General features: G+C 34.7%; 1 protein-coding gene across 1 annotated transcript; it reads left to right on the forward strand.

The window, feature by feature from the left end:
• The first annotated feature begins 9 nt into the window (after positions 1-9).
• Positions 10-15,676, forward strand: cd247 (CD247 molecule). The gene is made up of 8 exons (XM_060860913.1): positions 10-447; positions 10,644-10,741; positions 12,211-12,255; positions 12,355-12,423; positions 12,547-12,579; positions 13,963-14,016; positions 14,168-14,194; positions 14,552-15,676. Exons 1-8 carry the CDS (start codon positions 390-392, stop codon positions 14,618-14,620), a joined length of 453 nt encoding a protein of 150 aa, XP_060716896.1. The 5' UTR covers positions 10-389; the 3' UTR covers positions 14,621-15,676.
• Positions 15,677-16,023: the final 347 nt, after the last annotated feature.

The following is a 16,023-nucleotide window of genomic DNA, read 5'->3' on the forward strand; positions in this document are numbered from 1 at the left end:
CGGTCTCGTGACCCTCGTTTCCCCTCCTGAACACAGGAGCCATCCTCCTAACCCTCACATCCCCACACAACTTCAGATAACAGCAGAGGAAGTCTCAGAAAGTAGGCCACAAGGTATCAGTCTTCTGCAGCAGCCGTGTTCAAAGGGGAGGTGAGACGTCAGCATCACCAGGTGGAGCTCAGAGGAGCCACTTCCTTTTGAGCCCGGAGCTTCAAAGAAGAAGTGGTATCTACGGGAAAGCTGTGTTTAGAGGTCTCTCAGCAACTCTGTGTGCCTAGGCACCAAAACCTCTGGACCAGACCGAGTGTCGTAGTGTTTGTGGCTAAAAATACTGACGGAAATCCAGTGACCAGTGAAGAAGAGCTGGGACTCTGTGATCAGCTGTTATTATGGGGCTTCAGAAGACTGGTGCTTTGGTGCTACTGATCTTCATCGTCTCTCCTGCAGGTAGAACTTAAACCTTTTCTGTGCTTTCTTTATCTCCTGAGGTGTTTTTAACTTGGAGAATGTTGGGATTATTAAAAAGTAGCGCGAGAAACAATGGGGTTCTGTTCATTCAGGAACACGAGATACGTGCATGGAACTGAACATCCGCTGAAAAGCAGGGCCTGGTTTCAGGTCGAGTCTGCCATCTTTGTTGTTACCAAGTATGATGGGTTTCTTTTTTTTTTCTGCACCAGCATCCATTCTGGTCAAGAAGGTCTACAAATTTCCTTTTAATTTTGGCAGCTAGGACATTGTTCATACAAGTGCACAACTGTGTGTGTGTATGCGCGTATATCACCAGAGCAGTAAACACATTTCAGGTTCTGTGTGAGAGCCATAAATCGCTGTGTATCCGTAATAAACGTTATTATATTGTTTGGCATCTTCTAGCAGTCTTTGTTTTGATGAACATTAGTTAATGCTACATTTAGTAGTTTATATAAAAAATTTTTTTTAATAAATAACTTTTTTTTTTAACGTAAATCCTTCTGTGAAAAAACGGCTGAAAACATGACGACTTCAACCTTTGATTGGAAAGAGAATCAGATTTTCTATGATCCCAAAAGTTTGATAGGACAATTTATTTCGAGGCCATGATTTGTTTGGCCTTGTGTTTAAATGTATGTTTTGTTCTTTTTTTTATTATACTTACTTTGAATTTGCGTTAGTGTTAACGCAAATGTGTTTGTGTTAAATGCGTACTTAGCACACTGATCGAACAAATAATTCTTGATAAACATAAAAACCCTCAAAACTATAGCTAACAGTTTTAATATTCTGTTTGCAGCAGCACACTAAGAAATACGTAAGAGTTACGTATTTTCAATAAGTGTATTAAAATATGTTCGTACTCTGAAATTAAATTCTGAGCGACACACAGATTCATGGATTTACATACCTACTTTACATGATCTTTGTACTTCAAAAAACAATACACAAGTTTCTATACCTCAATAATTCAGATATCACTGAGACGATACGTTTCAGTGTTTTAAATTGTACTTGACTGCACAAATGATTCAGGATTCATTCCATAAACTTCATTTGAATCCTACGTATAACGAGATAGAACCGTTTGCACTGTTAACATTAACACTAAATGCACTTCCTCGAAAATAATCCAGTGTGAGACGTGTCTGAGTTTCTAAAATGCAGTTTGTGGAAATGAAGACAGCAGATATGAAGAAGTGTTGACTGCTTCAAAAGTATTCGAAATAAAGATTAGTAGAAAATATATAATAGAACATAAGTCATTTTTTGTTCAGATTTATGTGTAGCAGACATTTACGTCAGTCTCCGAAGATTTATTCTTATAGATGGGTTTAACCAAATGCATTATAATTTGTAATGTTTATACGTTGAATCAAATAGTTAATAAAACCCCTCAGAGTGGGTTTCGGTGGGTTCGTAGGTTGACGAGAAATGAACAGTGTTTTTATCAAAAGATTGCAATCCTATGTAGCTTTTATCCAAAGTGACGTAGAAGTGAGACAGAAGCGTATTCTCCAGTGCAAAGCTGTGAAATAAGACAACGGCTTTACTGGCCTACAAAGCTACTGTGTCCATTGGAACGTCCAATGAGAGACAAAATAGTCACAAAGCGTCCTAATGTGACTAGAATACAAGTAATTCTTCTTTAAATTTCTGTCAAAAGCTGACTTTTTTATTCCTTTCATTTCAGTGACATTTATTTGCTTTTTATTTTTAATTTTTTACATCAATTAAAGAATTCTACATGATTTAAAAACTATCCCTTGATAACGATCCCTTCGTCTCTTTATGGACCTGACATCCGATCATAAGTTACTTAAAAAGATCCAGCTCTTGCAAATTACACAGAAAACCATGAAGACATGGTCCAACATTGTTTAATTTCACTCAGACGTAAGAAGAGTCGTAAGAAAATGTCCGAACACTTGTCCTTAATGTTAACATTATTTGTCGTAACTTTTTATATAAATTGGGTGCGGGGTGAAAGCTGTGAAATGGCGAGCATTAGGTATTCGGCCATGCTGTGGGGGAAAACATAGGGTCCTAACTTCTGCATTACACATTTTAAGTTTTATAGTACATTTGTCTTTCCCTCTACTATCATTTCGTCTAATCTGTTTAGGCTTTTAGTCGATTACGACACAATACCTACCAATATATATTTAATAAAATAGACATTTTGCTACTTTTTCCAGGAGATAATGAACCTATAATGTTTTAACTGCCTTCAAGTGCTTTCCCCAGAGCAGTCTGTTCAGCTATTTTTTTTAGCAGAATAACAAGTGACTGATTGGGAAATCCTTTGTTTTGTCTGACCAAAATAGATTCCCGGTAATGATGCAGTGTTTTTGTGTGAGATGGAAAATCTCAGACATATAATCACAACAGAAAATATGCTGAGTAGCCCTGTTAGTAAACTTGGGGGGGAAAAAAAAAAAAAATATATATATATATATATTTTTTCTTTTATGCTGATCTAAGGTCAGTTTTGCTGTTTTTCATGAGTTACGGTTTGTTTTATGGGGAAAAAATCTGTTCCCAGATCAGCCTTCGCTTGTGAACATCTGCATGGCCTCGGCTGTAATTGCTCAGAGAGGAACCTCTGTGTAGGAGGGCAATTTCCGTCTACAAGCCTGAATAAAGCAGGCCATTGCGCTGACAGTATTACTCAACTTAAAAGTACGAATCTCACTTAGGGGTAAACACGCTAAGTTTCAAGAAGGTCTGCACCTCTCCCGCTTTGACGTGTGACATTGAGAAACTCTGGAAAGTTGTATTTTCTTGCCGTGTCTCTGTTCTGGGGGATGTTCCTACAGTGTTGGTTGATGTACATTTGCATTTTGGGGAAACAGGGTTCAGGTTTTTATTCTGGCCTCTCGCTTCATGAACAGAACATGGTGTTGAAATCATGTACGATATTATACACATTCAAAAGTGTACAACTAAATAAATCCACAGTGAAAGGAAATGTGGTGATGCTGTATACATAACTGGTGGATTTATTTCTGTCTGCACATGAAGGTTTTTTTGTTATTTAAATTATGTTTTGCCTGCATAGCAAGAGACTTGATGAGAATGGACTAGAGAAGCCAAATACTTCAAAGGTTTTGGTGATTTGTTCCAGTCATTTTTTTTAAAATAATAGTGTGAATTTAGCTGCAGGTAATGTTTTTTCGGGCAGACAAAATAATAAATGCATAACACAAAAGAACAGACAAAGCAAAAATGACAAGCCATTAACGGCCGCAAGGCAGAATGCAGTCAGCGAGACAGTGAGTTTTTAATCAGGAATACAGTGCACTGGATTTTATCATCTTGATTGGTTCCTAAAGCTATAATAAATGTAGTGAAATTGTAAAATTGGATATGCTGCCAGGTTCAGCCATTAGGTATTTCCTTCCTAAGTGGCGACAATGTGGGAACAGCAGTTCATTTCAATTCAGAAAAGCAGCTGAACAATTTATAGCAATCTGAACATTTAATTTTCCATTTAATTTAAATCCAGTTAAATTAAATGGACTATTTTCACAGTTTTTATCTGTAGCTGATTCCATGGAAATGTTTAAGTGTTTACAGCTGTGAAACCAACAAAATATGAAATATTTTGTTTGCTTTAATTTTTCCAGCAATAAGATATTGATTTAACGATCAAAAACATATAGACTTATTCTATCTATCTATCTATCTATCTATCTATCTATCTATCTATCTATCTATCTATCTATCTATCTATAAAAAACAGTGTAAACGTGTGATCCACAGCTATGAAAACCTTTAAAACTATATGACAGACACTTGCTGTTGATTTAAACTAAACGCCGTAGCTCAGCTCTTCGTCTTTGTTTAGCCGCTGACTGCAGGTGTCTTAAAGTGAGGTGGAAATAAAACTCTTACATTTAGCCACAGAGGCAATTTCAACTCTTCTGACTAATACTATATTTGATTTGGACCATTCACTGTAAAGCAGCTACATACCTGGTTGTTAGAAATAAGCTGAAGGTAAATTTAACCAACCAAAAACAAACAAACAAAATAAATGTGATGAAACCCAATAAGTAGATGAATGTAAGCAAAAGTTATATGTTCTTTTCTTCTTCGACACCTGGAGGTATTTTTCATTTAAGGATGTGAATAGATGTTTTAACCGTCTGTTTTATTCCTGCTGCTTCCATCTGCACAGTCTGATTGTAGGCCCATTTATGAGAATTAGTAAAATTTCTAATGAGATTTGCGTAACAGATTTTTAAATAACCGCAGCAAACAGTATAACATGCGACATGTAGACATGCGAAAGTCCTAATGCAAACTAAATAACGTTTTCAAAACATACTATAATAACGGCTTCATAACCCAGTGTTCACACGGCACTTTTAAGTTTCCTACAATTAATTTTTCACAATTTTATTGAATTTGATTTCATTTCTATTTATGTTTGTTAGTTTTTGTTTGTTTTCTGGTTGCAGATTTTGCAACCAATAGAATCTTCTAACTCGTGCTAAAGCAAACCTGCAACCTCCTTATTTCACCATTTTCAATTTATTAATATTAATAAGTCACAGATTCTGAATAAATTAAAATTGTAAAAAATTGAATATACGGTTTTGCTTTAACACTAGCTGTAAACGTCTCTTGGTTGCAAAATCTAATTTCTAACATATGACTGTTATCATACAAAAAATGTATTAAAGCACCACAACATACACAGAGATACAATATATATGTGCTTTTCTATTAATAGGCTTCACTGATCTACTAATCTACTGCTGTTTTGGAAAATGTCATCTTCAAACAGTAGGCGTTGTAGTGTCATGTTACAGTCAATGATATCACTTGAATTTTTTTATTTGAACCAAAAAACACCTCCAGTCTATGACGAAATTCAACAGAATGATAAAACAAGCCATATCTGAATATCAGACGACTGAAAGGAAAAAGTTCTATGACCTCTTTCTCAGCAAAAATGGAGAAAACTGATATATATATGTATATATATGTATATATTTCATGTTTACGTATAATTGCGTATGATTTGGTGCCATTGGTCAAGCGAGGATTCTAGATAGTGAACGTAAAATCAGTCTATTCTGAAATAAACTCTTTATGTGTCACAGCTAAACTGCACATAACATTTTTCTGTGTGGTTTGGCTACTTACATGAACATCAGCTAGAATGTGTCTGTGTTTCCTGTGTCTGATATAAGAGCTATCTGGTAGTGTCGCTTCAGATGAAGGCCGACTAAAAAATGATGGTGGTTTCTTCATATATATACACCACCTTCCATCCCTTCGTATCTGTACCCCAACATCTAATCAAGACAAGAGTAACGGAAGCTCTTTAAGCGTGTAGTTCACCTAACCACTTTAAATGGGTCATTTTTAAAGTAAAAATGACAAAAAAAACCTCCATTTTTTAGTTACATCCATGTAGCTTATGATAGCGGCCTTTTCCTCTCAAAGTACCAAAACATATAATAAATAAATATATTTATGAGACTTTGTGAAGTACTGTAATATAATATTTAATTTAATATAATATTTTATTCTGACTTTATAATATTTTATTTTGACTTTATATTCCTGTAAAGCTGCTTTGAAATTTAGATTTATCACCAACGAGCAAGCGGGAGGTGATGGAGGTGAGGAAAAACTCCCTGAGATGATATAAAGAAAAAAACGTTGAGAGGAACCAGATTCAAAAGGAAACCTCATCCTCAAACTCAACCTCAATTTGGGTGACACCAGAGAGTGTAACAGTGTATTGTATAGTGAAGCGCTATTGTGTAACCAGAAATGTTTTGGGTAAGTTTGGCTTATTTTTGTTTTTAATCATTTCAACATGGATTAAAACGGCTTCCTGCTGAAGCCATCAAACCTTCGATAACGAAGACTCAAGCACAAAACTGAAATTCAAATCCACTTAAATGGTCTCTTAGTGGCACGAACCACAGCAGTCACATGTATATACAGAAATACCAAAGCACCTCGGCCAGCGCTTGTTTTGAAGAACATGTTTTATAAAAAGTAAAACATAGCTACAGTATAATAGAGATAAATATCTTAAAGCAACTAACAAAAAAAAAAAAACTAATAACAGCTTCTAATAACAGCTTGCATCAGGACCCGTATGATGGACAAGTCACACAAAGAGATTTTAAAACTGTATGGTATTGTGGAGACATCTAGATTTCTACAGCGTGTCTACAGTGTGTCCATTTTCAACACTCAGTGGTAAAGCTGATAACCCTTAGATAGTTTTCTTTCATTAATCATAAACCAAGCATAATTCATAATTCTAACACAAGCCAAGAAATAATACTCAAAAGATCATTAGAATATATAATGAAAAAAAAAGAAATCTTCAGTATTATATGTGCAGATATTTTTTACCCCCCAGACTCTTTTTATGGGTCATCCCTTGTCTTAAGACACTGTGATAGAGGTGAAGCTTAACCACAGCATTGCACCATTGTGGTGCACTGAAAAGGAAGTTAAGACTTGACCACAGACTACCTGAAAAACCTAAACTTCACTCAAAGCCAGAGCTGATACTAACTACAGTGATCAGAAGGTGATCATTTCTACAGTGTTATAGATCTCAGCAAACATACTGTAGGTTCCTGTGCTGCTGTATGTACCTATAAGTGTGTTTTTTTAAAATCAGATATTAAAAAAAGATCTGAAACAGGATCAGTTCTTCACAGGACACAGCAGAGAAACAAGAACATCCATGTGGATGTATATGGCAGTCATCTATGGACTGAACTGGGTATGAGTGGGTCCAAAAGTCTCAGTCCACTAGTAAATTTCAGTTTTTCATTATAAATGATGATATCAGCAATAACTTGAGTGAAAAGAAGAATTTTAGAAATATTTACATGACCTTCAGAGTTTATTAGTATTTGGTACGTCTCTATTTCTTTCTCTTTTTTTTGCTTTAATGACACTGAGCACTCGAGCTGCAGGGACTCCACATGTTTGTATAAATCCATCCGCTTGTTGTCTAAACACTTGCTTGAAGAAAAGAAATTAGACATGAGGACAATAAGACGTTTGGTACAAAGCATTTGCTCAATATAACACATTTGTTTACATTTAAATAGGGACCTATAAATATATTCAATTCAATTCAATTCAAATTTATTTGTATAGCGCTTTTAACAATGGACATTGTCTCAAAGCAGCTTTGCAGAACATAAGAAACATAATACAAGAAATCGAATACTATACAACGATTAATATAAAACCAAAATTAATATTAGACATATTTAAATATAAGCAAGCCCGAGGTGACTGAGGTGATTGTGGCAAGGAAAAACTCCCTTAGATGGAAGAGGAAGAAACCTTGAGAGGAACCAGTATGTTCCAATGTTTGTAATAATGTACAGTGAAGATGTTGTGTTTCCTTATTTGTTTTACAATTTTAAAAATTTCCAGTTTTTAATCCTATATTTAGTGTGGTCTCAGACTTTTGGACCCTTGTATGCATTAGTCTATTACGTATAGAGATAAATTTCAAAATGAAGGAAATCCTAAAGGTCACTATCTCTGAACAATAATAAAGCCAAAAATCAAACAACCTTTAAGAATAAATAATCTGATGTAGACCTACAATATGGTCAAATGACAATATGGTCCATCACACCCACATGTAGTTCTTCCTCAAACGTTTGCCACAGAGTTTGAAGCATCGTTTTTTGTACAGAATGTCCTTTTCTGCTGTACAGTTTACTTTCACTGGGACTAAAAGGCTCAAGCGTTGTTCCAGCATGACGATGCCCCTGTGCATCAAGACATGGTGTGTTAAGGTTGGTGTAGAAGAACTTGAGTGCCTTGCACAGGGCCCTGACTCTAACTTAACCCCACTGAACACCTTTGGTATGAACTGGAACTCTGACTGAACCCCAGACCTCCTCACCTGGATATCAGTGTCTGATCTTACCCTCTGATCCAACGTCTAGTCATCCCAGAAAAGTAGATGTTATTTTGACATCGAAGGGGGAACACCTCCATGGTCGTGGACTGTTCAGTGCTCATGTGTCCACATATTTTTTTGTCCTTAAAGTTTAAGATCATGTTCGGTAAGGATTTAATTTAACAAACTGAGTTGTAAAATTATTCAGTCTGTCTAAAGATGTCTAACACTAAGATGGCTAATTAAGTGCAATGTCCTCGGTGTACGTGTAGGTCCGAGTATGTCAGAGTTTAAAACCGTTGCCGAGAAGTAAGTATAAGCCTACAATCATTTTGGTTTCTGATTAAATGAAAGCTGTTGAAAAATCTGCAGCATTATATGAGTTAAACAGAGAGTAGTACATACACGATCTGCACTAATGACAGTGGAAAAATTTTTTAAAAACATGCCCAACAGTATAGAACTCAAAGCGATCACACACTTGCCCTTTCCCAAGCTTCATATCTAATTTCACATCTAATTTATAATATTCAACAGAAACGCTTGTTTTTAGACAGCGTGTGTCAGCGTCTTTGGAATGGACTTGTTTAAACAATTCTACACACTGAATGTCCATTTCATTAGGAAAACCTGAACACCTAATGTTTCATTCAGGCAGTTTGGAAATCAGCCAATCACGTGGCAGCAGCACAAGAGCAAGAGCTTCAGTTAATCAAAATCAGTGGTTTTAGAATTGTTTTGTATTTCTTGTTTTTTCTTTTGTAACTTAAGACTTATAAGAAATGACGCGGTAATAAACACAACTTCAAACGAAACCAAGTATAAGTTCATTTGTAAACTGAAGATTAAGCGAGCACACCAGGATGGCTACGAATTTAGTTTTTCCGAAAAATGCGTTTAACATGAGCGAATTGTTTGCATGGAAAATTTAGTTTTACGTAAAACATGATTTTTATAAAACAATGATTTACGGAATGTAGGTTTGTATGTAATATGGAGGAAGAACAGCAATAAAATAATATGAATCGATAAAAAAAATTGATTCATTTGCAGTTGTATTATCAGTAGTGTTCATTCATTACACTATATTTTATATATACTATATTATTGATCCTAATTCGTAACACGTTCTTCATTAAAAATTATTTGAAAACATTATAGTAGTAGAAAATCTGTAGATCTTTTTTTTGTTTTATAGATCATTTTTGTGTATATATACATACATATATATATATATGTATGTATATATACAGTATATTACACTTTAGCAACTACTACATGGTGTTTTATAACCTTATCACTTCAAAAATCAGTCAGCATATTTCTGAGTAGGTGTATGTTGTAAATATGTCCCACATCAACCTACCTCCTACTCTCTCTCTCTCTGTCTCTGTCTCTGTCTCTCTCTCTCTCTCTCATATGTCTCTTTCACTCACTCAAACGTGCACACATACACACTCACACACATGCATGAGCAGTCAGTTACACCACCTTAGCTCGTGGGCTCAGAGAGAGCGCTGCAGCTGAGGAAACCACTGAACTAGAAACTCGAAACTGTGCATGTGACACAGACCGCAAAAGGCTCACACACCATGTTTGCACCTTGCCTGACTATATGTCTGTGTGTGTGTGTGTGTGGTGTGTTTCATGGGTCTGAATCTGCATGTGTGTCGTGCTCATGTTTATGTGGAATAGCTATTAGTGTACTTTACTACTTGATATGAGGAAAAGAAGCTACATGAAACAGGACAATATAAAAATTCATTGCTTATAAATAAGTCTGCTTTATCAGGTCTATGGTACTGACAGTGGGGCTGAGTAATAGATAAATTGTAAAATAGACGTACATTTTCCTTTTTTACCCAGAAACCACAAAGGATGGAATCTTTAGAACTGATATCTTTTTTTTTTTTACTATTATTATCTTAACATACGCTAATTTTGTGATCCGTTACATGTTTCTTCCACAACTGTGTAATAAACTAAGACAATTAAGAGCAATTTACTCCTCGTGGTTGTCTCATAACTTCACTAAAAATATAATATATCAAATGACTATAATATGGGCAATTCCACACTTTTCATCTAATTCCGAGAGCAAATGTGCATTAGGTTGTAGCTGAGAGCTGAGTTTACTTGTAGAACTATATAAGTAACCATGTCACCTAAAGAAATTTCTTTTCTCTATAACTGATAATGCCACAAATACGCTATATAGAAATGTAAGACAGAATGTTTTGTCTCTCTCAAACAGAGGCATCAGGACTGTATGATCCGAGGTTCTGCTACGCCCTGGATGTGCTCCTGTTGATCTACGGCATTGTAATCACTGCACTGTTCCTGCGGCAGAAAGTAAGAATGATTCAATCAATCAGCTTCACTCATAACATCAACTATATAGAACAGACGCAGAAAAGCCAAAACATTTTCACGGATTAAAAACAATTAGATTTTCCCTCTGTCATAAATATACATCTTATCCCAAGTCCACCAGGCTGCCACTGCTGGGCACCTGAGCAAGGCCCTTAACCCTCAATTGCTCATTTGTATAAATTGAAATAAAAATGTAAGTCACTATGGATAAAGGTGTCTGTACATCCTAAATAAAAAGGATAAATGTAAATGTACATCCTCCACCTCGTTAAGGTTAACACCATAGGGTGGCACATTTACACCTTCACTGTTTGTTATCATCCAGAATTTATTATTTTCTGTCAACCATCTTTTATACCAGAGAAATATATCAACAATTAAGTTTTTTTCATGCACATTTACACTTAAAAATGGAATATCCATGAAAACAACTTCCTGTTATCATTCATATTTAAGCAGCTACACATTACTTTATTACTTCATCGTGTTCTCGTTTTTCTCTGAGTTATTAATAAGAGCAGCTCGTCTCGGTGAAAACCACAAATCACTCTGTTAAAGGAGACATTTACTTAGATGTAAGAAACCGCAGATTTTTTTTTAAACCTTTAAAAATTAAAAAATAAAAATAAATATATATACATATTGGTGAACTTTATATAGAAACACAAAATCTCTTTTCAGAATATTGATTTGTTGTCACATTAAACTCTACTTGCGCAACCAGTTGACAAATTTTGTTGCTATAGAAACCAGTAATCGACGACCTGAGCCACGCCTAAAAAGAAAATTAATCAGCACCTTCCGACCAATCAGAATCATGAATTCACCAGCGCTATGAATACGACGCTGTGATATATATTTATTATAAAATATTTATAAGGCCATCCTTAAAAACATTTACCTGTTTGCCGTAACCCGACCGACCCTGTCAATTTAGGACCGACTCAAATTTTTTTTTTTCACCATCACTAAAATTGTACTTTTTTTACATTGAAACTTGAAAAATAAAAAAATATTGACCTACCTACCGATCATTTTTATTTTTTTTACTGTTACTGCAAACCAAAATATTTTTAAGGATGGCCTAACATTGAATTATTTACTATGTGTTTATCTTTATTTGATTTAATCTTTATCTTTAATCTTTTTTTGACTATTCTTTTTATTATGTTTAGCTATACACAATATCTAATTATGCAAAAAACTATAACAGATTTTTAAGTCTACCTTGTGGAATCCTTGTTTAAATTAGATAGATAACTTGATTAGATAAATGTTTGTACTAATAATAGTGAATATTACAAATGATATTTAGTTTTATATTTATTTTTTTTATATTTTGATATTTGTCCTTGGAAACTATGGATTTAAACTACTGTAGGTTGTTTTAAAAAAACAAAAAAAAAACAAAAAAAAAAACAGATTTTTCTTTTTTCTTTCTTAATTAGCGCCAAAAACCTGCAGATAAAATGCAGAAAGACCCGACCTATGCTGTGAGTATTATTTACTGCTGTTATTACAGGGTAATAATCATTTTTATAGCATTGAGTAATTAAACAATCTTGTGTGTAATGTGACTTCTTTTGAAAAAGCCTTTAAGCGGAAATCAGTCCGTTTACCACGAGTTGGGAAGAGATGCTGAAGCTGGTCGTGCACGTGGGGTGAGTCAAAAGCTTAGACGCTATTTATAGCTTTAATCCAGTGTCCAGATACGCTGTTAATAATGTATATGACAATTAAATCAAATGACAAGCCTTAATAAAGCCTTCGTGAAATGTGTGCAGGTTCGCAAGAAGGGGGATGATGACACGTATACGGTAAGGCTCCTCTCAGCACCAGCACATTACCCCTTTTAAGTGGCAGATGATTGAGATCAGACAAACAAGGGTGAAAAACAAGATGTTTCTTGATATTAGACACCAGAAAAAAGCGTTCAGTTAAACTGGTGGGCTAAAAAATCTGAAATTTACTATGTAGGTGAGAACATTATGCACATTCAAAGTCTTTAATAGCACAATTATTCATCTACAAAGAACATTCATGTAAAGGGTGAAGTAACTCACATTACAGTAGACTAAACAGTGTGAAAGTAAATGTACGAGTAAGAGTCACACGGACACACTGTCACATACATTGACCTTACAACATGGTGACTCCGTTATAATGCCATTATAAAGCGTACACAGCAATAGACTTGTCTTCTTGTCTTCATGTCCTTTAGGTCTTGAAAAATAAACTCGTATCGGGTACTAATTTGAATTTTTATCAGATTTTAGAGTCATTGCTATAAGACTCCTTATAGAGTCATACTGAACAAGACATAAATATCCTAAACTATGTAAATATATATCCTATATAATCTAACATCTGAAATTATTAATGATTTAATGAATGAATGATGCAATTAATTAATGGTTTCATTATTTAATTAATTAATTAATTAATGTATTAATTGTGTTCAGTGAATTTAATTATTCATTGAACACAAAGCTTGAAACATTTCCATACTGATCTGAATGGTAATATAATAAATCTGAATATGGATCCCATTAAAAATTCTGTAGAGCGGTCCAACATGATATTTATGTCTATGCCAAAATCTGATAGCAATTCAACCGAAACTCCAGTACAAGTTGTACATCCTGTAGGGCAATGGCAGCACCAAAGTTAAGACTGCTGCTCACACAGGCATGAGTTCAAATCCCAGCTCCGCTAAGCTGCAACTGCTGGGTTCTTAACCCTTAACTGCTCAGTGGTATAAAAGTTAGTGACTCTGGAAAAGAAATATACTGTAGGTTTCTCATTTTGACATGGATGTGAGTCCAATGAGAAACCTGCATTGTTTATTTTGCAGATGCAAGTAATATTAAAAATAGGATAAAATACTAAATACTAAAAATGTGTAAATACTTACTATATTAACAAATAGATATTAACAAAGTTTTCAATAACTTTCCAAAAACAAGCCATGATTTCAGATTAAATAGAAGTAGATTTACAATAAGAATTTAAAAGTCAAATAATGTCCTACAGGATAAACTGAAATTCCTGTAGGGGTCTGATAACATTAGGTTTTGTTCAGAACCTAAAACATGGTACAACAACAATAATAATATGAATAATAATATGAATAATAATACAATTATTATTAGAGTACTTGTTTTTGTTGTTGATTTTTACATACACCATTTTATTCACAGCCTCTGAGGGATAAAACCGAGGACACGTACAAAGAGATCCAAGTGAAGAAAGACGTAAGTGTAGTTCGATTTGATGTTTTCATGTTTGACTTTATTTTCTTGTTTAAGTTTATTCGAGTCGAGTTCTTCGAAGATAAACACACTTATGTTTGAACATATACATAAAAAGTTCAATAACAAGTGAAACGTTTTTTTCTTTTCACAGCGTCGGCCCAACGATCAGGTTTACCAGGTGGGTAAATGGCACAGTTTTTTTTTTTTTTTCATACTTACACATATTCTCATTGTGGTATAATATAACTAGTAAACATTATCACAGAAGAAAATCTAATCATAAGAACACATTGATCTAGATAATCACACACTAACATTTTGCTATGCTACTCTAAAATAAGGTGTAAAATATTACTGAATGCTGTGATGTTTACAATTCAATGAATTCTCTCTAATCAGTTAACTGAACTTAGGCACGAAGTTAAAGATATACAACAAACTCTCCAGAATTTATATTAGGGTGTGTTATATCAAAACATGATTCAAATTTTAGTTGATCTAACTTTGTGTGTGTGTGTGTTTGTGTGTGTGTCAGGGACTGAGTTCTGCGACTAAGGACACCTACGACTCATTGCACATGCAACCTCTGCCTCCTCGTCGCTAAAGCTCCGGTGTAATCAACATATTAACCCTTACATTGTCAGCTAGCTTTCACATAACCACATGGCTTCAACTCTTCACTATAGACCATGTTGACTTGGCAGTCTTGATAACATTTGCTCTCAAGTGTGTGTGTGTGTGTGTGTGTGTGTGTGTGTGTGTGTGTAGGGAAAATGTCGACAGCTTTCTTCACTTCAGTGTTTTTAGTTCGAACAGCTCATCTTTTCTTATAAGTGGATCGTATTAATCATGACATCAGAAATTTTACATCCGACTCATTTTCCTGTTTGAAACGAGTGCGTTTATTCCGTCAGTCACTGATCAGATGACATTTATCTTCATCTCCTCTCGTTTTACACATTTCCTCCTAATTATCAGGGTCTAATCTTTTTGATCATTAATGAAAGGATAGATAATGATATCCTAAAGATCACTAGATTTCTAGCTTCACACTATTTGGAGGCTCAGTCATGACTTTATTCGGATTATTCTGATGCTAAAAAACTAGCTGAACTGATGCAAACTATGAAATCATGCTAAAAGTGCACATAGTACCTGGTACATTACAGCAACTTTAGACGTTAGCTTACATACATTAGCTTTCATTCCTGCTCGTGTTTGCTAAAGTGTAGATTTGCTAAGAAATCAGTGCCGTAGAGATGCTAAAATCTATGTTTGTTTTTGTTTTGTTTTTTTTACCTTAACTTTCTTCCGGCAATTCTTTGCAGAAGTATATTTGTAGAAAGTTTTCTTTTTTTTTGTAAATTAAACATGTTTCTGTGACTTTTTCTGCATCACTGCCACAGAGAATTCAGCTATTTTTGTGTCTTGTATCATACAAAAATGCAGTACATTTAGATATTCACTGAATCAAGAACAAAAAAAAAGAAGAAACTTATTTCCAGGTTGGGAAGGTTGGGAATAAAATATACATTTTATATTAAATGTACATAGAAGCAGAATAAAGTAAGTACAATATGATTTTCTTGCATATATGTGTGTGTGTGTGCACAAACAGAGACTCGTTAATAAACACGTAAAGCGGCAGTTTATTTCTGAACACTTCATGTGCTACTGTGTAAACTTGTGTTTCATGTGGGGTTGGGTTTTCTATATGACTTGGATTTCAAGCAAAAGCAACATGAATGGAAGAAGAAAAGTTTCCATCCACACAAAGTCGAAGTCTGTCAGCTTTTTGTAGAATTCAGATTTCAAGTGATACTGAGAATAATGTATTTTCTGTGAAATTCTATTTCTCTCTCTCTCTGTATGACTTTCTCTCAGTCTGTCTGTCTGTCTTCTCTGTGCCTGGTCGGTCTGTCTGTCTGTCTGTCTGTCTGTCTTCTCTGTGCCTGGTCGGTCTGTCTGTCTGTCTGTCTGTCTGTCTTCTCTGTGCCTGGTCGGTCT

The sequence above is a fragment of the Tachysurus vachellii genome, chromosome 24, assembly GCF_030014155.1.
Source record: "Tachysurus vachellii isolate PV-2020 chromosome 24, HZAU_Pvac_v1, whole genome shotgun sequence".
NCBI lineage: Eukaryota > Metazoa > Chordata > Actinopteri > Siluriformes > Bagridae > Tachysurus > Tachysurus vachellii.

Bases quoted from the DNA above. Each gene is read 5' to 3' on its own strand.
- cd247 (XM_060860913.1), top strand. From the start codon at position 390: ATGGGGCTTCAGAAGACTGGTGCTTTGGTGCTACTGATCTTCATCGTC. The intron at 12,256-12,354 runs GTGAGTATTATT...CTTTTGAAAAAG, and splicing joins AGAAAGACCCGACCTATGCT to CCTTTAAGCGGAAATCAGTC. The intron at 14,195-14,551 runs GTGGGTAAATGG...TGTGTGTGTCAG, and splicing joins CCAACGATCAGGTTTACCAG to GGACTGAGTTCTGCGACTAA.